This window comes from Mastigoproctus giganteus, chromosome 10 (genome assembly GCF_048544385.1).
Source record: "Mastigoproctus giganteus isolate SK-2022 chromosome 10, ASM4854438v1, whole genome shotgun sequence".
NCBI classification, from domain to species: domain Eukaryota; kingdom Metazoa; phylum Arthropoda; class Arachnida; order Uropygi; family Thelyphonidae; genus Mastigoproctus; species Mastigoproctus giganteus.
In genome coordinates, this window is record NC_143584.1 from 200,954,065 (window position 1) to 200,979,983 (window position 25,919).

Below are 25,919 nucleotides of genomic sequence, written 5' to 3' on the forward strand. Positions count from 1 at the left end.
TTACTTCCATTTTCAAGTTTATTTCAAAATTCAAAACCGTATCTTGCTTCCTGTAGTATAGAGACCATCTGGAGAGAATATCAGATTTTATTTTTCCATCTTCACCATGTGAAAAACAATCAAAAACCACTGTTGGGCTGTAGATGTTTAGTTAACAAATGGGTGAACTAAAACAAGTAACTTGAAGCTATAAACAAACAGCATCAGTGCTGATCCAGTACCACACCACCCTTCGAGCAAAAAGTCAAATAGTTGCAAAGACATGGCAGGTCACCTGACAGGTTCTCATGAAGAATGTGTGTAGAAAAGTTGTAAAATATTTAATATTTAATCATTGATTAATGTAAAAGTGGGATCGTTATTTTCAAGTGATCTGTTATGTGATGTGTCACTACCACCAGGTTAAACTTTCTATGCATAAAAATTTCAAATACTACTTTAGAAGAAGGGATGTTGGTAATTAAAAAGAATCTGAAAAGTTTGTACGAAATCAAGAAAAGTAACATGAAGAAATAAGAAGCATATCAGTAAAACATACACTAACCATAGGCTTTGCAGAGGCAATTTGTGGAAGAGGATCTACATTCTGATTCTTATGGAAAAATGTATCTCCTACTTTAGCTTCTTTTGAATCTCTAATGTTGGCTGTTATATAACCAGCTTGGCCAGTACACCTAAAATTACAAACTATTGCCTCATAGATACACATACAATATAAATATACATATTTAAAAAATTTATAAATAAATAAATAAAAACCTTAATATTTCATATACAAAATGACAGATAATACATGAACACATCTGATTTGTTGATTGTTTTATTTGGACACAATAAAGACAGACTATATCTTCAGAACATCAGATAACAAAAATAACAAAATATGGAAATATAGGTGATATTCATTTCATTTCTCAAAAATGAGCTATGTCAAATTGATTTAATTAACACATTACACTATGTTCAATAAATAGTTTAATAGTCCCAGTCATTTTCATTAGCTTATTTTTAAATTTAGCCTAGGGGAGTAGGCTAAATTGCCTGACCACTTGCCTAGCTCACAGCAGCAGGCTGCTGTGAGCTAGGCAAGTGGTCAGTCACACTGATTGATCTTATGCACGATTGATCTGTATGGTATCTGTACATTTACACATGGAGTTGCCATAGTTTGGTTGGAGCCGCACACACCAAAAAAAAAAAAAATATATATATATATATACAGTGGATTCCGGTTATTTAGGCCATGGGTTAATTGGGGCAACTGTTTATTTGGGGCAATCTTAAAAAACAGAAACCAATCGAGAAAATAGCCAGGGTTTACTTCACTTAATTGGGACAGCAGACCGCAGCACTGGAGATTACCCTACGATTGTCTCCGATGGTACCACGTGGTTCGGTTGAAATTCTGGAGGTCACAACCATAAAACAATTAGCAGTCACCTGTTTATTGGGCTTTTCTGTTAGTGAAATCTATCATAAACGGACAGTAAACTCGATCTTACTGAATTTGCGATAATACCGACAGCTGGAATTCTGTGGGTTATTATGGTGAAATGTGTTTACACTTCCATGAAGTCTTCAATCATATAAAAAAATTAATTTTCAGATCTTCTCTTCATTCCTATTTTTAAAGCTTTGTAACTCGTTACTCCATTCTCACTTGCATGTATTGTGTTACTTGCAATTTGTGTGTGCCGTGTTCTTTGTTATTGTTTGCTTATCTTTTTACTGTTTTAAATTTTAACCCCCATTCACAAATGTCAACTAGTTAGTATGTACATATTACAGTACGTATTAATTATTCCGATTATCACGTATATTCTTCCGATTTTCATGTATCATTTAATTTTTAATTGGTAAGGTAACAAAGGGTAAATTTGGCTATACTTTTATAGCCTATGGATAATATTCCTCCTATTTTTGCTAATTAGAATCACTGTTTAATAGAATTAAAATTCAATTCACAAATGTGATCACAATGACCGGCGCTTACTGCACATCATATAGTGAACAGTACTTTACTATGTTGAGTTCGTCGTAACGTGATTTGATTGTACGGTGAACCAATCATAAAGGGGGGTACATTGTATTTTTGACTATTTACGTGGAACTTCAGATAATTGGGGCAGCCGCTTAATCGGGCCAAAATGCACTAGTCCCGATGTGTCCCAAATAACCTGAATGGACTGTATATATAAAAAAAAAAATATATATATATATAAATATTTGAATAATGGCTTTAAAAGTTAGAATGAAGTGAAATGAAATAAGAAAATAAACAGCAAAATGCACATCCTCCACATGATGCCCAGTACATAATCGATAGTTAATATAAAAATAAATACATATGCCAGTAGCATGGCAAAACTGTAGAGCCAAAAATTAAGATAAAAATGAAATCAACAGGGAGGGAAAAAGTAAAGGTAACAAGACTGAAACTGCAGCCGAAAGTCTCCAAATAATTTAGAAGTTCAATTAAACCCAATTAATAATAAATCCATTTTAAATTTTAAATTTAAAATATAAAGCCAATTATATAATAATTTAGCGGCAACCCCCTTGTAAGGTACCAGTTCCAAGAGACATGAAATATCACCAAAACGAGACTAAAATGAACTACTAAAATAAAACAAAGTAACAAAATAATAGACTGACCATTATGCTCCATATCGACAGAGGACCACGAGGCCAATAATGGTCGTGGAAATGCTGCATTTCAATCGCTAGACAAATCGTTACAAAGGCAAACCGATCGAAGGACTGAACCACCCCTTCATTCCCTGATCGATCCACAAATGCAGAGGATTTGCATAGTGGTGGTCCTTATGCAGCGAAAAATAAACTATAGAACAGACCAGCACTCCAAAGCAGAGCCACACCACTGACATAATGTAAGCTTAACTAGCTTATATAGACAGAAAGAAAAGAAAACATAGATGGCAGTATAGGTGCAGCTTTAGCACATCAAACCCACTACTACCACCTGATTTATATTTGAATAATGGCTTAAAAGTTAGAATGAAGTGAAATGAAATAATAAAATAAATAAATATAAAGCTATCATTAGAGGCAGCAAAATGCACATCCTCCACATGATGCCCAGTACATAATCAATAGTTAATATAAAAATAAATACATAAGCCATGAACTTACTGGGTGTGTAAGGCCGAACCTTAAAGAAAGGGTTCTGGTATAAGCAAACATTAGAAAAAATGGGTGTAATACCATAGGCTTGTAGAGAAGAAGGGAAATCAAAACCAAAACTAAAAGTGGGAGTTACCTGGAGTCATTAAGCAGAGTGGAGGAGAGATGTACACAGTCAGGATACAAAAGGGAGAAACAATGACAAGCCACCGAGTTATATAGATTTATAGAAACAGATAGGGATGACCTCTATAGTTGAAAAAAAAAAAAAAAGTGGGAAAGATGGCCTAAAAACATGAACACCAAACAAAAGGCCGCTGACATACAAACATGTGAGGCAGAAAGTAGAACAAGAATAATTCCAAAAATTACAAAAGATAAATTCTGGGAAAATTTAGATGATCAGAGAACACTGTTTATAGATCACAGCTCCAAACTTCCGAGATGACAAACCATGGTAGAAAGAGAAAAACTCAGTTTGGCACAACTGAGGTTGACTGAAGGTTTAGTGAATCCATTGAAGGGCGTGACAAAAATTCTGGTAGGCAAAAAAACTATAGATGGAAACAGAATTAAAAACCTTGAAGAAGAATTTTCGTATCCATAGATAAAATTTATCCCACCAAATAAAAGGCCTGGTTAAATGATTCAAGGTTACCATACAGATAGTAGATCTGAGACGATGTCAGAGAAGCAAAGTGCCAAACCTAGTGGTTGTAATAAGGGAAGAAACACACTTAATAAGCCCATGAATAAAAAGCCAAATATACAGGATTCCAAAAAGTAGAAAAGACGAATTCGAACTAAACATGTGAAAAACTTAGAGAGAGTAAAGCAACAGTAATCTCATTCTGAGAAAGAACTTTAAATGGAAGTCATGAACAGTGATTACTAACTAAGTAGTGAATTTCCTGACTATGTATCATTTTTTCATCTACTATATTCAGATTTTGCATATTTGCCATCCCCTGATTCGACCACTTACTAAAATTGCCCTCCCATATCTGAATATAGTGTTATTTATTTATTTCTTTGTTATTTATTATTATTTTATTTTATTTTTTTCCTTAGTCCCAGGTCATATTTGTACTAGGTTTTTCAAATTATTTTCACTGTTTAACCGCTACTTCACTTCCACTTACGACTATCCCTTAAACTTCTCTAAGTTCAGGCATCTTGTGTACTTTTCATTTCCATTTTCACAGACACTTTATATATTTTACAAACCACACATTATATATATATAAAATATGCCCAGCAATCCAAAAAGTCCCATGAGAGTGCAACATATTACCAGGTAGCTTTGATTATGCCAGCTTCAACTGTTGTTTCACTTTCATTTTGTAGGGATACAAACTAAGATCTTTTTTTCTTCTCAAATGTTCTGTGACAGTATAGTGGTTTCACCACCATATGAAAAGGTCTGGGTTTTAACCCCATCAGGGTGCAGAGGAATTCTTAAATCAGGGCTGCAGTTGGTTGATCGCAGAGGGAGCAGAATTTCCTCCAAGAATTATTCAAGTTTCTTAGCCTTTATAACCATTAAATCAGCTCATGAATACACACTTGTATAAATTAAGTCTTCACAACTGTATACCTAGTTTAATATCTTATCACTGATTCATATACCCATTATTTTAATCATTTCTTCAGTTCTTACTGATTTCCTTCATTTTTTTTGCATCCGTTACATTTCCTGTTGTCTAAAGTTTTAACAGTGAATTATATTACTGAATTCTTTGTGGGAGATATCCACAAATCAAATTGCCCAAAACCATGTTTTAGGCAATTCATAAAGAGTAATTAACAAATATATAACAATTTGCGCAATTCTGGTTATTTGTTGGTGCCCCAATACTGTTAGTGATAGTGTACAAAAAAAAATTACACAGCTACTACAACAGAGATGAAATGGCTGCCATACAATTGAGTAATAGTTACATATGAAATATTGTTTATTGTTATTATGTGCAGTTTTATGCAACTTTACACGATCTGCATGATAATATTTAAATATCATTTAATAAATTATACTATCCAAATCCTTTTAAATCAATATACTAGCTCTTAATGAAGCTAATCAACAGGCTTAGTTGTTATATAACCTCAGTCAGGCTTACTCACAGCTGATCAACAGGAGTTTCCTCAGGATGCAAAATCCCTACTTCACGAACTTCGTATGACTTATTTGTCATATGTGATGTTACCTGATCCCCTGCTTTTACATTACCATCTATAACAGCTAACAGGGCAACCACACCGTGAAAACGATCATACCAGGAATCAACTAGTAAAGCACGAAATGGTTTCTGTGAATTACCAGAAGGCCTAAAAATCACAATTAATACACCAAATTACAATATTGCAATAAAATATTTTGTCAAAAAATAGACTATTTTATATATATCTTGAGTAATAAATCTGAAAAGATTTTTTATTAATAATTTTTATTTATTTGTACAGTTATTATAAAAAAAAATTCTCCTACTTCACACCATTAAATCATAAATGAAAACTTAATTACTAAACTTATACAAATATCCAACCATTATAATGAAACTTAAGTTTGTAACTAAAATGATAAAACAAAAGTGTCTAGCAATAACAATTACCTAATATCTCAAATGAAATACTTCCATTTTGTAGTTTCATAGTTTTCTTTAACTTGTTTATTTTAATTACTTAGTTGTAGGTAGTAATAGTTGGCACCTCTCCAAGTACACACACACTCAATGGCCAAAATAATATGAACCTTTATTCAATATTGAATCAGGCCATCTCTTTTTCACATAACAGCAAGCATGTGGCATGGCATGGATTCTATAAGATGTTTTAGTATGTTTTAGTCTAATTGTAATGATTCTTCCAGCAAAATATCACACAGATGCAACAAAGTTGAAGGAAGAGGACAAAGAGCTATCGCCAGCACATCCCACACATTCTCAATAGGGTTGAGATCAGGTGAAGATGGTGGAACTTTGTGTCATGTTCTCTGACATGACAAATTCTTGCATGATTCTGGCACGAAGCATAAAGTGGTGATGGCCACTTTAGTCATAAAGTGGCCATCACCTTTGGGATAAAAGTGTAATGCTGCAGGGTGCAGTAGATCTGATACAAAATTCAGGTACTCGCTGGATGATATTCAACATTCCACCAGTAATCAGTTTCCTAACTAAAAAAAAAAAAAAAAAAATTGAGTGTGCTGTGTCCTATTCAGGGTATACTGCTCTGTACATAATATTTAGGTAGCACCTGTGTTCTGTCTGTCTGTATAATGATGAATGTAAGAAGACAAATGCGTGAGAGAGTGTTACGTGTTGTTATTCATTCTGTTCCAAAATGCATTTAAAAAAAAGTGTTGTTGTTGTTGTTGTGTTGTTGTTGTTATGTTGTTATTTAGTTTTTAGGAGCATTAGCAACTAAGGCATTTTGCTCCGAGGATATGCGGCGGTCATTTCCTGACTTTTCCGCATCCTCCGTATTTGGTGGTCATGGGTTCGAACCCCGGTCTAATCAAGAAGTGTGTGCTATGAACTGCTGAAGAACTGCTGCTTCTGCCCACCTGGCTACGGAGGTGCAAAGAAAAAAAAAAAAAAGTGTGTGATTGTGTAAATGTAAGTATAACAGGTGTGCAGTTGGGCTAAGTGCATGTAGTGTGTGTGTGTGTGTTTTGTTCTAACAGGTCATCCTAATTTGCTCCAGTGGAAGAAACCTATTAGAAAACCCCCTGTCTTGCTGATATCATGCCCCCTGATCCAAAGCATGGTGTGAGTATGCTGACACTGGTTTCAGTTGGCCTAACCACTATGGGATTACTAACAGAGGAGTTCTGCATGTCCACAGTGTGATGTCCTTTCCTACATGGGGCACTCCGGCCATATGACTTGATGTTCCATAATACCTCTTTCCTTTCCCCACCTCCCATCCCAACCATTTTGCCTGGTTGGGATGGGAGGTGGGGAAACTCCACACCACAAATCTTTTTATGTTCTTAATAATCCCCTCCCCTTGCATGGAGGATGGGCTCCTCCCATAGGAATGTCCCTCTAGCCCTTTTCTCATTTCCTGGTGGAAAGTCTTCCTACCATCCACCTTTTCTTCATCTGTTCCTCCCCCCCTCGTCTGTCCCCCTCCCTTTTTTACTTACCAGAAAAGACCCCTCTGGAAGGTGAAAAAGGGAGAGGAGGAGACAGATCAGGAGGGAACCCAGGATTCACCCTCGCCAGAGGCCTTTCTATTCCCTACTACACCCGGCCTGCCTCCTTGAGGTAGTGGATAGGCAACGTGGGCCTTGCAGCTAAATGGCTGGAGGAACAACAGATCAACACAAACTCACACCATCTTTTGCCTTTACAGAGTTTGTACTGCGACATGGAGTATTAAAAAAGAGTATACAAATGCAGAGTTGGGGGAGGGGCGACCCCCTGTGCCACTTGACAATCAACACTACACTTCCACCAGTATCAACAGCCCCAGTCTGTGCCAACAAAACATTCCTTATACCATGATACCACCTCCAAATGCTTAACATGGCAAGTAGGGTCCATTACTGTGTGAGGTTCTCACCACACTCTCTGCTGCCTCAGTGAAAAACAAAGTGTATCATGATTTTTCTGACCAAATGACTTACTTCCATTGTTCCACTGCCTAATCACAATGTTCTTGGCACCACTGTAAGTGGATTTTTCTGTTTTCTCTGAAAGAAGTGACTTCTGAATAGGCAGGCAACTGCCATATCCAATTTCAATTCCCTGCACGGGGTATACAGGATGAAATAGGGCTTGGTTAAATTCAGACGTTATTTCCTGCATACTGGATGTGATATTTTTCCAATACAGTCCTCCTTAGAGTATGACAGCTTTGCTTTTGAAGTATTGTTTTTCTGCTACATTTATGCCTTTAAGATGTGGAAGAACCACTTGCTTTCCATCATTAAAAACCTTTGAGATGGATGTTTTTGAGAAAGCAGTTATGTCTTACATTTCTTGAGTCAGCTCCTGCTAAATGTGCACCAATAACAAGACCTTTTTCAAAGTGTGAGAGATCATACATTTTCCTCATTCTGACTTAAGGTTACTGCAGTTGAACAGCCTGTGCAGTCTTTATATTTCACGGGGCAACAATCATCACCCAAATCACAGTTTTCTTTGCACCAATTTGCATTTATTCTGTCTGTGGCTGTCTTAATACAAAGATTTGTACACTGGTGTGCAAAATTTAAGGACCAGTCAGGTTTTCACCTGTAGCTTCCCATAGGAGTGGCCTGGATATGGGAAAAGCATACCAAAGGAACCTTGTGAGGTACAGAAATGATGAAGGAAACAAAACGGTATAGATGGACTTTATTCGAAAATGGCAACCGCGCTGGCTGCCATGATACAGATGCATCAATGCCAAAGATGGAACAAAGGGAAGAGGTGGTCCTCAGTAGGAGATATGGCCACACCTAATGTCGATGCAGGCTTTGCATGACCTGTCCATATTTAGAATAATGTTGTTGATAAGTTCTTGTGGTAACATAGTCCATTCCTCCGTCAGTGACATCTTCAGCTGGTGAATATTTCTGGTGGGTGTGGACATACTGCTAGGTGTCTCCCCAGAGCATCCCATATGTGTTAGATGGGATTTAGATTGGTGGAACAGGCAGGCCAATCCATACGAACAATGTCTTCACTTTCCAAAAGAATATCAACAGCTGCAGTGCAATGGGGTGTGGCATTATCACCCATAAACACGAACTCGGGGCCAATGGCACCTCGGAACAGATGCACATGGTGAACGATTACCTCAGTACAGTAGTGTGCACCGGTTACAGTACCACCTTCCAGTATCTGGAGTTGTGTACATCCATACAAGGTAACGCCTCCCCAGATGAGAACACCTTGACCGCCATATCGATCTCTTTCAGTGATGTTTGCGGGGGGTGATACCGTGTGCTAACCTCTCGCCAGCTTAGCTGATGTCCAGAATCACTGCTAAGATTAAATCTACTCTCATCAGTAAAGAATACCTTAAGTAAAGATTTTGTGGTTGTAACCTTCAGAAATAGTGTTGGTCCTTAAGTTTTGTACACCAGTGTATGTTTTTGGCCAGTGTACATATCACTTGTTGCAGTTAGCAGCAATCTTCATATGTGATATAAAATGTGTTTAATTTGAGACACTATTAGTTGATTACACCATTCTATTTTATATCTTAAAATAATATTACTACTAATGATATCCTCAAACTTCACTTATAAATGAAAACATATGGTTAAGATTATTAGAGTTTAAAATCATAAAATATTAATTATATTATATCCATTTACTTATTCTGAACTCTTTTATGATATTGTGAAACCATCAGAAATTATCAAACTCAAAAGAAACCATGAACAAAAAACTTTTATACATTGTTTCTACCATAAAAGGACAACATCCATTGTAGATCTAGCTTCTTGCTGGGTCATTTCTATCATAAAAGGACAACTTATCCACTGTTGTTATAACTTCTTGCTGGGTCAATAAAGAAATCAGTCCTTTTCATTTCAGTCTATGTTCCCACCAATTCTCTCTCTCTCCAGTTCCTCCCAGCAAATGGCTCTCCTCTCCACATTACTCTTCACGCACTTTATTCTCAGCATTCTCTTGGTCTTTTACTCTCCATTTTCAGTTCATGGCAGAGAAGAAAAATGCATGGGATGCATATAAATTATCAGGCAACACAGAAGCCTATGATATATAAGCTAGTCTGTAATCAAATCACAAAGGAGGTTAGGCAGGTGAAGGCAGATTACGAGAAATCTTTGGCAAAGGATAAGAAAATCAACAAGGATTTCTTTGCTTATATAAACTCTAAAAGGAAGGGGATGAATCTGATTGGGCCACTTGATATCGATGGTTCAACTGTTGATGATCCTGCTCAGATAGTAAACAAACTGAATGAGTATTTTGCATTTACATTCACACATGAGGAGTTATTAAGGTTTGAAAATGCCACAAGGTTATCAAATTGTAACAGGGTGCTTAATGATTTTGTAATAACTGAGAACAAAGTGGAGGAGAAATTGTCTATGTTTAACTTATAGAAAGGCACCTGGGGTGGATGGGATCTATCCAGTTATATTAAAGGAGGCAGCAAAGGAAGTAAGCAAACCCTTAGCCATAATTATGAGAGCATCCTTGGACTCAGGGGAGGTCCCCACGGACTGGAGATGTGAAAATGTGTCCCCAATTCACAAAGGGGGATCAAAGGGTGACATGAGTAATTACAGACCAGTTAGTTTAACTTCTGGTCCAGGTAAAATAATGGCGTCACTGGTTAAAGATGCATTGCAGGATCATCTAGACAAGACTGCAGCAATAATTCACACACACACACACATCATGGGTTTGTTAAGGGAAAGTCTTGTCTGACAAATTTGATTGGTTATTATGATGTGGTTACAAAGGAACTGGATGCAAAAAATAATTTTGATATCATATACTTGGATTTCAGGAAAGCTTTTGACACTGTTGCACATGGAAGACTACTGTACAAATTGGAGCAGAATGGTATTAAGGGTAAGTTGCTACAATGGATAAAAGGATGGTTGAGTGGGAGAAGACAGAGGGTGGTAATCAATGGTTGCTGCTCTTCATGGACTAATGTTATTAGTGGAGTCCCACAGGGTTCGGTGATGGGTCCACTGTTGTTTTGTATATTTATCAATGATATTGATGAAGGTATATCAGGCTTAGTATCAAAGTTTGCAGATGATACAAAGGTTGGTAGGGTTGTTAATGACAGTAATGGCAGTGTGTTACTGCAACAGGATCTAGAAAATTTGGGCAGATGGGCTGAGAAGTGGCAACTGAAGTTTAACATTGACAAATGCAAAGTACTGCATATGGGTAGAAGTACCCCAGAGAAACGTACCAACTGTGTGGTACTACACTTAAGGTGGTAGAAAATGAAAAAGACCTGGGAGTAATTGTGCAGTCAGATATGAAGTTTTCTGAGCAATGCAGACAGGCTGCCAGGGCAGGTCATGGAGTTTTGTCAATGATATATAGGAATTTTGCTAGCAGGGAAAAGGAGATGATTATCCCTCTGTATAAGGCAATGGTCAGGCCACGCCTTGAGTTCTGTGTGCAGGTCTGGAGGCCTCATTTTAGGAAGGATGTAGATTTGCTTGAGTGTGTACAGAGAAGGGCAACAAGATTGGTGAGGGGCATGAAGGGATACTCTTACCAGGAGAGGTTAAGTTCTGCAAATTGCAGCAGCTGGAGACTAGGCACCTGTGACAGGATCTAGAAAATTTGGGCAGAAGAGCTGAGAAGTGGCAACTGAAGTTTAACATTTAAAAATGCAAAGTACTGCATATGGGTAGAAGTAATCCCAGAGAAACGTACCAACTGTGTGGTACTACACTTAAGGTGGTAGAAAATGAAAAAGACCTGGGAGTAATTGTGCAGTCAGATATGGGGATTATTTTGTAATTTTTTTTTTTTTTTTTTTTTTTTTTTGGCTGATACTGCATAAGCTCATACACTTGCTTTCTTGCATCACATGCCGCCACTACTACTATTTCTAATATCCTTCTTGGCAATCTTTTATCCTCCATTCTCTTTACATGTCCAAAACACTTCAGTCTTTTCCTCTCAGTCACTTGTAATTGTTCTTCTCCCACTTTCTCCTTGAATGGCCATGTTTCTTATTTTATCTCTCCTGGTCTTTTCCCACACACACACGCCCCTCTCAAAAATTTCATTTTTAACATTTGCATTCTGCTAATATCCTTCTCCCTCATTACCCATGATTCTGATCAATAGGCCATTACTGGCACATAATAAACTCTATAGAGTATCTTGCACTTCTCGGGTACCTCCTTTCTCCAAATTAGATCTTTTACACAGTTAAAAAAACATTCTTCCTTGTTCTGCCCTTCTACATATCTTGTTATTAATTCTCCCTTCTTTATCTACTGTACTCCCTAAATAACTGTAACTGTCCACTTTTTCAATCTTCTTTCTCTCAATAAAGATGCTAATCCCCTCCTTTCTTGACATTCTCATTACATTACTCTTTGCATCACTAAACTTTAAATTGTATTTGTTTGTCTCCTCCATCCAGCTTTCCACCAGCTCCTTCTCCCCATAAATAAAGAAATCATTGACAAACATCATCACTTTCATTTTTTTTAGTCCCAATCCTTGTCTCCACAGCATTTGCTATATCATCCATAACCACTATGATCAATAGCAGTGAGAGTGCACTACTCTCAGTCCATTATTAATTCCACACCAGCCCATGTTTCCAACCATTGTTTTCATACAGCTTTCACTCCCTTTGTATAGACTTTTAATACAATACTCTCTATCAACGATGTTCGTATTCCTTATTTTGTTAACCCTTCCCATACATATCTTCTCTCTATGCTATCAGCTGCCTTTTCAATATCCAAAAAAGCCATGCACAGCTCCTTTCCATACTTGTGATGTTTTTCTATCATTTGTCTCACAGCAAAAACTAGATCTGTGATTAATCTACCTTTTCCGAAGCCAGTCTGCTCTTCCCTTATCCATCTCTCAACCTTTTCTTGTACTCCACTCTCTACTATTCTTTTGTACAATTTCCCTATGTGACTGGTCAGGGTGATACCTCTATATTTTCACACTTTTTCCACATAAAAAGACTACTATCCAAAAATTATCTGAAAAATCTCATAATAAAATAATTTCTAGCTTATATATATTTAATACTACATGTGGATTTCAGAAAATCTCGAATTTTGAAATAACACAGAATTAATAAAAATAGAGTGTATTTCAGGTATAGGTGGTTGAGGGGTGGTCCCACATACTTCTCACTGACAATAGAGGCATTTTTTTCCCACTTGCCTGAAGGAAAAAAATATATTTCCAAGAAATTCTGAGTTGGGTGGCCATGGTTTGTGGTCATACAGTTTTTCTCTGGAATGCTCTGATTTCCCCCCTCATAAACAGAAAACTAACTACTGTGCATGAACAAACACAAACAACATCACACAGCTACTCATGTAACTAAGTATCAGAGCTTACCAGCAAACAGCATCAAGAAAAATCTGGCCTATCAGAAATTATCAAAATCAAAAGAAACCATGAACAGAAAACTTTTATACATCATTTCTATCATAAAAGGACAACTTATCCATTATCATTCTAGCTTCTTACTTTCTTCTTCTTTCCTAACCAGCAAATAATTGAAGATGAGCTTCAATCATTTGCTGGTTAGGAAAGGCCAAAAGTGGAGGTGATTTGATTCCAAAGAACATGAAACATTAGTCTGCTTGAATAATCTTTCAAACTTCACATGTTCAAGCTTTCCATATCATAGCAAATAATTACAATTTTAAATTTAAGTAAAAAATTAAAATAAGGTGTTCAAAATAATTGGGGAAAAAAAACAAAAAAAAAAAAGACAAACACAAGGCAGTCAATGTTATGTTGGCATTTAAGACAAAAAAATAGAGATTTTCAGGTGAAAATTAAGTTAAACATCTTTGTATTTCTTTAATTTTTTGCCAGATGAATAAGTATACATAATACTCACGGTGGTATCCTTTCGATTACTGCATTTAGTAATTCTTCTATACCAGTTCCATTTTTTGCAGAGACCTGTGTATGTAAATGAAATGAATATTAACGTAAATTATATGCAAATGAAAGCATAATTCTATCTTAAGAACATTTTATACACATACTGGCTAAAAAAATATGAATCTTTATTCAGTTTAAGCATTAGCATTAGCAAGGGCACATGATGCAAGAAAGCAAGCTTATATAGCATCAGCCAAAAAAAAAAAAAAAAAAAAAAAAACAAGTTCTCCCCTGAGTCACAGCACTCCCATTAGTTTGAGCCTTTTGCCTTGCTGCTCTGGTCTGTCATAATTTCTATTCAATTTGAAATAAAATTCCAATACGAAATATAACCCTAAACTTAATCCCAATGCAGTTATAACACTACATATATGTATTTCAGTATCGAACATTATCTTCGAGTTACATTATATGACTTTTTCTTATCTCCTATCAAGTTATATGTATTAATTTATAATGTTACATTTGTAAAACTAGGTCATTATATGTATTTAGTTACATATAATGAAATTTATATGTAACTAAATTGACAATGAAATTTAATAAGATTAGTAAATTTACTGATTAACTGATACTACTATACTCGCTATCTAGTTTTCCGTTGAAACTTATGCTGTCTAGTTCAGGGTACACGTTGTATTGTATAACAATGGCAGCAAGTTACAAACAGTAAATCTATGGACACGAGGTATTAATTACTTTCAAAATTGTGTTATCTAAATTCAAAATAAACCACGGGGCTTGACTAGGTCTATAAGCTTCTTATAGAAAATAATTTAATCAAACAATTAAGTGACTAAACCAGCTAAATATAATTAAAAACTTAGCTTTTGCAGAAGCTGCAAAACTTGTCCAACATATGGATTAGATATCCTTACCGATACTAAGTAATAACCTACAAAATAGCTAACTAAGTTCAAATTAAACTAAAGTATTGTTACTAGGAATATAAAGCAACTTTAGAAAGTAAATTAATATGCCAATTTAAATCAATAAAAAAGCAAAAATTTAAGAAAATTTCTCTATTAGCTGGAGCCATAAAAACTTTGCTTGTTCACGTGTACTCTCGTACCCAATCCTATCTCGGAATAATCTCTACTGCACCAGGGAACCGGTTTTGAATCAGAATGCCTTTGTTTATAATAACAACAAGTGTGCAGCATGGATTCTATGAGGTGGTTTAGGGCATTTTGGTTTAATTCTTCTTCCAGAAAAATATTCTTGGCTGCGGAAAGTTGAAGGAATAGATTTTCATTTCTGAATAGCTCTTTCCAGCATATCCCACACATTCTCAATAGGATTCAGATCAGGTGAAAGTGGGAGCCAGGGAAAATGGTGGAAATCCATGTCATTTTCTCCAAACCAAGATGTGTTGTTGCAATGTCATCCATAAAGTGACCATCACCTTTGGGATAAAAGTGTACCGCTGCAGGGTGCAGCAGAGCTGACGCAAATTTAAAGTACTCCACAGATGACATTCGACCATTCACTGGTATCAACAAATCCAATCCGTGCCAACAAAACATTCCCCATACCATGTTACCACATCCAGATGCTTGGGTTGTCTTAACAAGACAAGCAGAGTCCATTGCTTCGTGAGGTTCTTGCCACACTCTGTCTACCATTAGGGCTAAGCAAAACATGTTGTGATTTGTCTGACCACATGACTTTTTTCCATTGTTCCACTATCCATTCACACTGCCAAATTTTAAACTACCTAGAAACCTTCCGTCTGATCAACGATCGCTGGTATGGATTCCGTCAGTGTCGATCCACTGGTGATATTCTGGCTTATGTTACCCATTTATGGACTAATTCAATGGAAAGGTTCGGTGAAACACAAGTAGTTGCTCTTGACACCTCAAAGGCTTTCGATCGTGTTTGGCATAAAGGTCTTCTAAACAAGCTTCCATCTTATGGTTTGCCAACTGTTTTTAGTATTGGTTATCCAGTTTTCTCTCTGATTGCTCACTGAGGGTGATGGTAGATGGCTCTCTGTCTTCTAACTTCTCCAATAATGCTGGTGTCCCCCAAGGTTCAGTTCTTTCCCCCACTCTTTTCCTCGTGTATATTAATGACCTTCTTCCATTGACTGGAAATCCTATCCATAGTTTTGCCGATGAAAGCACATTGCATTCCACTTTCCATTTTGAGAAACCTTGTCTTGCTCAATCAGCTTCAACTTCTCGAAAATCTGCTACCAATTCCTTAAATGGCGATCTTCGGGTAATTCTCCAGTGGGGCAAAGACAACTTAGTTGATTTCAACTCTTCTAAAACTCAGTCTTGTCTTATATCTCGCAAAAAGGATTCTTCTGCTCCTATGCTTATCTTTAGTGACACTCCGATTTCTAGGCAAAATGATATATCTCTTTTGGGGATCACCCTGACTTCTAATCTCTCTTGGCACAAGCACACTGCAAATATTGCTTCTTCTGCATCTAAACTTGGTTTTCTCTCTCGCTCTAGGCGTTACTTTCCAAACAGCTGCTCACTCTGTATAAATCGCAAATCCGCCCTGCCATGGAACATTGTTCCCACACCTGGGGTGGTGCCTCCAAAACCTCTCTCAGGCTTCTTGATTCCATTCAGAAGAGGGCAGTTAGGTTAATTAATGACTCATTTCTAACAGAGTCTCTGCACTCGCTGTTTCATAGACGTACTGTTTCTGCTGCATGCCTCTTCTACAGATACTTCCATGGGCACTGTTCTTCTGAATTAGCTTCTATAATTCCTGCTCTCTCTTTCAAAACAGTCCGAACACGTGCCGCCACCAGCCAACATCCATTTACTGTCCAACTTCAAACTCACAGAACCAACTTTTCATCTTCCTTGTTTATTCATTCAACTGCCGTTTTCTGGAACAACCTTCCTTCAATACGTATTTTGTGAAAATTACAGTCTACAGAAGTCTCCAATGTCAACAAATATCTTCTTTCGTCTTCTCAACCTCCAACCCAAGCACGGTACTAAGTACTATAGGTTCTAACACCTCTCGTGTTTGGGGTTTACATAAAAAAAAAATAATAAAAACCAATATTCTTGACATTTGTGAATTTTTCGACATTGTGAAGTAAGCAAGTTTTTCTGTTTTTCTTTGAAACAAGTGGCTTCCGAATAGCCAAGCAACTGCCAATACCAATTTTTTCAATTCCCTGCACAAGGTAAGGGCTGAAATAGGGCAGTTCTGGGCTTGGCTAAATTCAGATGTTATTTGTTGCATACTGGATGTCCTATTTTTTCATAGAGTCCTCCTTAGAGCATGACAGCTTTGCTCTTGAAGTAGTGCTTCTGAGATGTGGAAGAACTGCTGGCTTCCAGTCTTTAAAAACCTTTGAGATGGGTGCTTATAGTGTAAATAGTTATGTTTTTCATTTCTTGAATCATGGCTCTTGCTAAACATGCACCCATGATAAGATATTTTTCAAAGTCTGATAGATCGTGCATTTTCCCCATTCTGGCTCCAGATTACTGCAGTCAAACAGCCTGTGCAGTCTTTATACTCAACGAGGCAACATATCATCGCCCCACATCAGTTTTCTTTGCATCTATTTGCATTTATTCATGCATTTATTTTCATTTCTTCTGTCTGTGACTATCTTAATACAAAGGTTCATATTTTTTGGCCAGTATGTGTATTAAGAAGTTATTTAGCAGCAGGACTTGCACAGTGATAAGCTGCATGGCAACTCAATGCATTTACAAATAGGTGAAAGTTATTCAATTAAATATTTCTGTATGAACTGTGATGTTGTAAAAACAGCTAATTCTTTTGAACTTTTTGTTCCCTGTACCATTTGGCATAATTTGTCTTGAGATGTAAATCATCACTGAGAAGTCAAATGCAGCAATGATAGGACTGGTCATTTTATGATGACATGATGCCAATATCCATCAAAATGGCCATATCAGGCTAGAATGTTAAAATAAATAGTATTTCACTTCCTTATGAAGTTATATTTATCTGTAGATAAAACTTTTCGAGCCAAGAGAGTGTGGCTCATAACAACAGTATTATTTGAAATTAATGCAAAGTACACAGACTTGGCATACTATGGCATACTCTTTAATACAAAAAACCTTTTTAACACAAAAAGGCATATTTTTTAAATTAAAAAGTTATATTAGCATTAGTAGAGGCATATGATGCAAGAAAGCAAGCTTATTCAGCATCAGCCAAAAAAAAAAAAAAAAACACACCACTCCCATTTCACCCCTCCGTTCGTTCGAAATACCTGTCCAGTTGAGGCTTAAATTTGTTTAGGCTATCAACTTCAACAACAAGTGATGGAAGTCGGTTCCACCAACCAACCACCCGCTGGCCAAAGGCAAATTTCCGCACATCTATCCGACATCCGTCCTTCCTCAATTTGAATTTATGCCCTCTGAGCTGATTATTCTGAGCAAGATGAAGAATCCCATTGGCATTGAGCATGCTCAAACCATTCAAAGCCTTATACATCTCTATCAGATCACCTCGCCGGTACCTAGTCTCCAGACTCTGTAATTTGCAAAACTTAAGCCTTTCTTCGTAAGAGCAACCCTTTGTTCCATTCACTAATCTTGTTGCCCTTCTCTGTATCCGTTCCAGCAGCTCTACATCCTTCTTGAAATGAGGCCTCCAGACCTGTATACAGTACTCAAGATGTGGCCTAACCATTGCCTTATACAAGGGAATAATCACCTCCTTATCCCTGCTAGAAAAATTCCTGTATATCATTGACAAGACACCATGAGCTACCCTTGCAACTCGTCTGCACTGCTCAGAGAACTTCATATCTGCCTGCACAATTACCCCCAGATCCTTTTCATTCTCCACCACTGTCAGTGTAGTACCGCAGAGTTGATACGTTGCTCTGGGGTTACTGTTTCCCATATGTAGCACTTTACATATGTCAATGTTAAACTTCATTTGCCACCTCTCAGCCCATCTGTTCAACCTTTCCAGATCCTGTTGCAGCAGCATAGCATCAGTGGTGTCCTTAACAACCCTGCCAACCTTTGTATCATCTGCAAACTTGGACATTAAACTTGATATCCCATCATCAATATCACTCATAAACACCGAAAACAACAACGGACCCAACACTGAACCCTGAGGGACTCCACTAATAACATTAGTCCACGATGAGAAGTGTCCATTGATTACCACTCTCTGTCTTCTGCCACTCAACCATCCACTTATCCATAGCAGCAATTTGCCTCCAATGCCACACTGCTCCAATTTGTGCAGCAGTCTTCCATGTGCAACAGTATCAAAAGCCTTTCTAAGATCCAAATATATAATATCAAAGTTATTCCCTGCATCCAGTTCTTTTGTGACTACATCATAGTATCCAATCAAATTGGTCAGGCAAGACCTGCCCTTAAATAAACCATGCTGCGTCTGAGCTATAACTGAATTCTTGTCTAGATGATCCTGCAGTGCTTCTTTAACCAGTGCCTCCATTAATTTACCTCGAACAGAAGTTAAACTAACAGGTCTATAATTACTTGTGTCAGCCTTTGATCCTCCTTTGTGAATTGGGGTTACATTTGCACATCTCCAGTCTATGGGTACCTCCCCTGAGTCCAAAGAAGCTCTCATAATTATAGCTAGGGGTTTGCTTACTTCCTTTGCTGCCTCCTTTAATATAACTGGATAGATCCCATCCACCCCAGGTGCCTTTTTTTATGCTTATCCTCAACAACCTCTCCTCCACTTTCCTCTCAGTTATTACAAAATCATCCAGCTCACTGCCAATGTTTACTTTACCTACATCATTCTCCTTCCTGAATAACTCCTCATGCGTGAATATAGATGCAAAATACTCATTTAGATTGTTAGCCACCTGAGCAGGATCCTCAATTGTTGAACCATCAATATCCAGTGGACCAATCTGATTCATCCCTTTCCTTCTTGAGTTTAAATAGGTAAAGAACTCTTTTCTGTTTTTCTTTGCATCCTTTGCCAAGGATTTTTCGTAGTCTGCCTTTGCCTGCCTAATCTCCTTTGTGACTTGGTTACAGACCAACTTATATCTATCATAGGCTTCCATGTCACCCATTAATTTGTATGTATCCCATGCATTTTTCTTCTCTGCCACATGTCTCATTAGTTCATCTGACAACCATTTAGGCCTAAACCTTGAACAATATTTCTTAATTGGTATGTAAAGCCTGGTAGCCTCAAAGATTAGTTCCTTGAATGCTTCCCATTTTGAGTTTGCTGTTGGTAACATCATCAGTTGGTCCCACTGTATAGAATTTAAATACTGTCTCAGACCATCGTAGTCACCTTTACGAAAGCAAAAACCCTTCCCTTTACCTCTGATGGTAGTTACCTCCTTGAGTAAATCCCACTTCAACACACTGTGATCACTGCCACCTAGTGGTTCATTTATCTGCAGATTCTTAATGCATGAAGAATCACTACTGATAATCAGATCAAGAGTATTGCTCCCTCTTGTTGCCTCACGAACATGCTGATGTAGAAAACAATCATCCAATAAATCCACAAAAGCCTTGCTAGTGTGTGAGTGACCAACCCACAAATTCCAGTCAATATCTGGGAAATTAAAATCCCCCATTATAAGACTCTCTGATTTACTGGCCCACTCTATTTCCCTGTACAATATCTTATTATACTCATCAGAGTCATTAGGCCTATAGCACCCTCCTACTCTCAATTTTGATTTCCCTATGCTTATGTCACACCAAACTGACTCGACACTGCCCTGTCCATCGATGTCGACTGGCTTCACTTCCTTGGACTTTATGTGTTTCTTAACTAATAGCATAACCCCTCCGCCCCTCCTGTCCTGTCTATCCTTTCTATACACATTGTATTCCCCAAATTCCAGTTCCGCATTCCTTATATCTGTGTGACACCACGTCTCTGATATCCCAACAATATCTGCCTTTGATGTTTTGAGCAATACCCCAAATTCATCAAATTTATTTACCAAACTCCTAGCATTGGTGTACATGCAGGTATACATGCACCTGTTTCTATTCTTGGCTATCCTAACACAACCCATGTGTTTACTTGTACCGCAATGACTCCCAGCAGTCTCTGAAATATCCTGCATCTTGTTTTACAGGCTTCTGCTCATTTCAATAGAAGCAGTGCAAGAATCACTTCCACCTCTGCCAGTGGCTACTGTTAATCTATTAGTCCTTGTATCCCCCCGAACTAGCAGTTTTCCGACCCACCTAACTCTGCCTCGACAGCATCAGCAAAACTTCTTGCACCCTTTCTATTTAAGTGTATCTCATCCCTGTAGAAGCAATCTCTCCTGTTAACAAGTACAGTCCAGGCTGAAAAAAATTTTACCCCTTGAACCTTGCACAATCCCTCCAGGGCCGAATTGATCGACAAGGTTCTCATCATATACTCCCTCCTATCGTGTCTGGGCAGAATTGCAGACACTTTCAAATTCAACCCTAATTCACGGCTTTTTTTCAACAGTGACCTGTACTTGCTAAGTAATTCCGCCGGTCTCCTACTCTTAATATCATTAGTGCCAATGTGTACAACTATATCACCTTTTTTGCCCTTAAAAGATGATATCCGCTCTACAACGTCATCAACCTTTGCCCCTGGCAGACATACCCTGGTCCTATTCCACCTATCATTTTTACAAAATATGTTCCCCGCTTCCCTGACAATAGAGTCACCAACAACTACTAGTTCCTGTGGGACCAGCGCATTCTGCCTAGGGGGCTGCCTCTGTGTTGCCTGATGACCAAGTGCAAGCTCTGGCGTTGATGTGGGCGGCTGAGAGCTTGATGGGCCCTTCAATTTATTTCCTTCGAGGGCATCCACCCTGTCCTTCAAGCTCTCATAAAGGCCCATAACAACACTGAGTTGTCGCCTGATTTCCTTGCACTCCTTACATCGTGCACACACAAAGACATCCCCCTTGGCAGTATCATGTCCCGTACCCGACTGCTCCGCAAACAGTGCATTTTAAAAGACTGTGATTCAGAGGGCAACTGCCCCCCCTCAGTTCTCCCCTGAACCACAGCACTCCCATTAGCTTGAGCCTTTTTCTTTGCTGCTCTGGTCTGAGTCATGATTCCGATTTAATTCAATAAAATTTCAAAACAAAATTAAATCTTTAAGTTATATCCCAAAACAGTTATAACGCTATATTTATTTTTTCGGTATCTAGTGTTTTCTATGAGTTCCCTTTATATAACTTCCGTATCACGTGTACCACTATAGTTATGTATTAATTATTTGTTACGATTAAGTCGTTATATATATGTATATGTATATATATAGAGTTAAAAGTACAATTTAATTGACAATATTATATTATGCACTATACTACAATAAGCTTATGCTATTGTGTAAAAATGGAGGGAATTCACGAACGGTACTTCTACGGACTAAATATTGATTAGCTTCCAAATCTCGCTATCTCAATTTAGAATAAACTAAGGATCCTGACTAGGTCTATAATCTACTTATAGAAGATAATTTAATATAACAATTGGTTAATAAATCGACTAAATTTGGTTAAAAAAAAGACCTCTCGTTCAATTTGTAACACGTGGATTTGATACTGTTACCGATACTAAGTAATACCTACAAAATCTCTGTCTAAGTTAAACTTTAAACTATAAAGCTACTCTAGAAATAAGTTAATATGACAATTTAAGCTAAAAAATCAGAAAATAAATCAGGAAAAACTTCTCTGTTCCAAGAGCGTCAAAGAGCTTCAGCCGCACAGGCTACTCTCGTTCCCAGAATATATAGAACTAATACTAATCTTCTCATTTGATGGCAAAAAAAACTTTGAAAAATGATATATTCTATGGTGGGCCTGTCCAATGTTTTAGAGTACAAAGCCTGCTTAAAAAAATACATTCATATATAACTGCAGGCAATATATTATTCAATTTTATATTATAAAAAAGTATAAAGAAGTACAGAGCACAGAGATGTCAAAACAGTATTATAAAGTTGGCATATATGTCATTACAATAGGCAGGTGGTTACAAATCAGTGTTTAGGGCACAAAGCCTGCTTAAAAAAATACATTCATATATAACTGCAAACAATACATCATTCAAATTTATATTAAAGCTATGTATAAAGAAGTTCAGAAAACACAGATGTCAACACAGTGTTGTAAATTTGACATATATGCTATTACAATAAGCAGGTGGTTATATATCAATCAGTGTTTGTTGCAGTATTTTTTAACAAGATCATTAATTTATATTTGTCAGCCAGCCACGGGTAATGCTGAGATACAGTGCAGTCATAACATTCCTACAATATGCTGGACATATTAAGTGGTATGGAAATGACAAATAAAGGATACAAATTCATCCAACTCATTCTAATATTAAAATTCATGAACTAGGTTCCCAAATATCAATATTTTAATAATTAATGCTATCATTGCATTTTAATTCTATTGTGATGTCTAATGCTGCTTTGTTCCTTCCTGAGATAGTGAAAAGCTTGGGTTTATACCTGTTTTTAGAAATAACATTATTATCCACAAGACAGAATCACAAAAATATATAAATAAACAAACATAATTTATGATGTTTATTTATTCATGTATTTTTAATAAATACACTTCGTAGTGATGACCATTAGAGCATACAAGCCAGATGGGCTAACACAAATATTACAAAATTGTAATGGCCATTTACTTTTAAATTAGATATATTGCAGTAAATTAGAATAATTTAATGTAGCCTAAGTAAGCAAACATACAAACATATAATTGCTTATAAATTTAATACACTTTTCACATATAACATAACATAGTCATTGCTGTCTTGGAGTTTGTTTAATATGCTGGTTAAAGTAATAGGGATTACAAGATAATAGCTCAGGATCAAATTCCGGTTTGTTAATAATGTTAATTGTGGGAACAGTGAAAAACCTGTCAAGTGCAGCTGTTGTTCTTTCTGTTGTCCTTGGGGGAAATATGCTAGGAGCCCAAATGTGGTTTAGAAACATTTTTCAGACTTCAGCTGTAATAGAGTGTCAAATGGAGTACAGCCAAAGTACACAGTACGTGGAGTATAGTCGAAGTACATGTAGTACATGTAGTTCAAAATAAATGGTAGTTCGAGATATGAAAAAGGGAAATCTGGCTTTCACATTACACCAGCAGAGCATATGATATTCCATGGATTTAAGAATTTTAAGATAAGAGGCACTGCCAGAGCACAACTTTCTGAGCCATACAACATTACTGGTAAGATGTGTTTTGATATATTTCATAATTTAGATGACTGAGATACATGAGCTAGATTCTGTTTTAATAGCCAGTGCGGTGAAGGTTCAGAGATGAGTACACCCTGCAAAAGGGCATCGAGGAAAAGAGGGGGAAAGCAGTGATTGATGGGTTGTGACCTGCCCACTCACTGCATTCCCCCTCCTCTCCTTGACTGCACATTACAGGTGGATGTCATGTGACATAACAATATGTCAGAGCTAAAAATGAAGAAAAAGAAATGGCAAAATGGCAATTTTTTAAAAATCAAGTAACAAAAATGCACGCTATTCGGTGATCACAATATATCACATGAGATCACAATGTAGGAGATGAAATGAAGAAAACAGAACAGCAATTTTTTTTAAAAATAAATAACAAAAATTCGCGCCATGTACAGCCCATCAACTGATTCTTCTCGCCCATACATTACTAGATGATTTCATGAACATTTTTTTTTTTTTTTTCATTTTTTGGTGGGGACAGCAGCCCCCTAACCCCCGCTTTTGCTGCTGTATATTACTAGATAATTTCAGGAACAAAAATTCACACCACATGCAACTGCTTCTACACAACGACAAATGCTGATGCACGTCAGTGACAGAAATACTTTTTTTTTTTTTTTTTTTGGTGATGGCTGCCACTCCATAACTTCTCCTTTTGTGGGCATACATTATTAGACGATTTCATGTGAAAAAGACAAAAAAAAAAAAAAAAAAATCACCTAACCAGTTCTATGTCCTTGATCAATTACTATCCTGAACTGCCGGCTTGTATATCTCTGATATGGCATCGAGAAATGGAAAAAATCATGGCAGTAACACAGCAGCATCCACACACACAACGAAGGCAAAAGCTGAATGTAGGAAATTACGCATTCCTAATCAGATAACTCATCAGGTAACATTTCTTAATTAATTTTTGTTTCTGGGGTCCCCACACTCCCAATATTATTCAGCCCCAAACAAGCAAAACCAAACACCACTTTTTTTAAATTTACGCATTCCTAATCAGCCAATCAGATACAAACCTACAAACAAACAAAAAAATGCAAAGACAAAGCAAATTTAACACCATGTGACATTCCGAATGTTACCGTCGTGATGTTACCGTCCTGAATAAGGCAAATGTTGGAAGTGATCACAGAATAGTAAGATGTACACTTGATATAGATGTAGGAAAGGAAAGGAAAAAACTGACTCGAGTAAATAATAAAAAGGTCTTTGAGATAACAGAACAGTAGAAAAAGCAGTATGTACTGGAACTTAAGAACAAGTTTGAGCTTCTGCAGACTGCTCAAGACCAAGATATTGACGAGGAATATTACAACTTTCTGAAAGTGATAAAGCCCAAGAAACCTATAGGGAAAAAGAAATCCAAGGAAGAAAAAATTAGTCAAGAAACACTTGTTATGATGAACCGAAAGTAAAAAATGAAGAGCAAGATAAACACTGACAAGAAGAAAATTGAGTATACTGAGTTATGCAAAGCCATTAGAAAGAGACTCAGAGAGAACATAAGAAGATTTAACACAAGAAAAGTAGAACAAGCATTAAGGGAAAACAAAGGATTTAAATCAGCAGCCATGAGCAGTAATACAGAAAGACAAATGATACTGAAACTGAAGAATAGCGATGGTGTACTTATAAACAGCAGAGAAGGCATAATTCAAATAACAGAAGACTACTATAGAGAATTATACAAGGAGCGAGGGAATGATGTCAGCAGTGAGGAAGATGTATTGCAAATTAGCAACACATATGACATACCCGATATTCTTCCTGATGAGGCAGAACATGCATTGAAGAAAATGAAGAATCAGAAAGCCCCGGGGGAAGATGAAGTTACTGTAGAGTTGTTAAAATTGGGAGGAAGAGACATAACACAAAAACTGGCAAGGCTCTTCACAAAATGCATTAGAAAAGGTGTGACGCCTAAGCAGT

At 37.0% G+C, this 25,919-nt stretch overlaps 1 protein-coding gene across 1 annotated transcript in view; it reads right to left on the reverse strand.

Annotated features, from left to right (window-relative positions):
- The window catches only part of waw (Translation factor waclaw), a 123,340-nt gene that overhangs the window by 48,948 nt on the left and 48,473 nt on the right, over positions 1-25,919 (reverse strand). The window contains exons 7-9 of the mRNA XM_090383233.1: positions 13,702-13,766; positions 5,269-5,472; positions 545-674 (exon numbers count right to left, since the gene is read on the reverse strand). Coding sequence (XP_090239359.1) covers positions 545-674; positions 5,269-5,472; positions 13,702-13,766 — 399 coding nt within the window. The remainder of the gene's footprint in view (positions 1-544; positions 675-5,268; positions 5,473-13,701; positions 13,767-25,919) is intronic.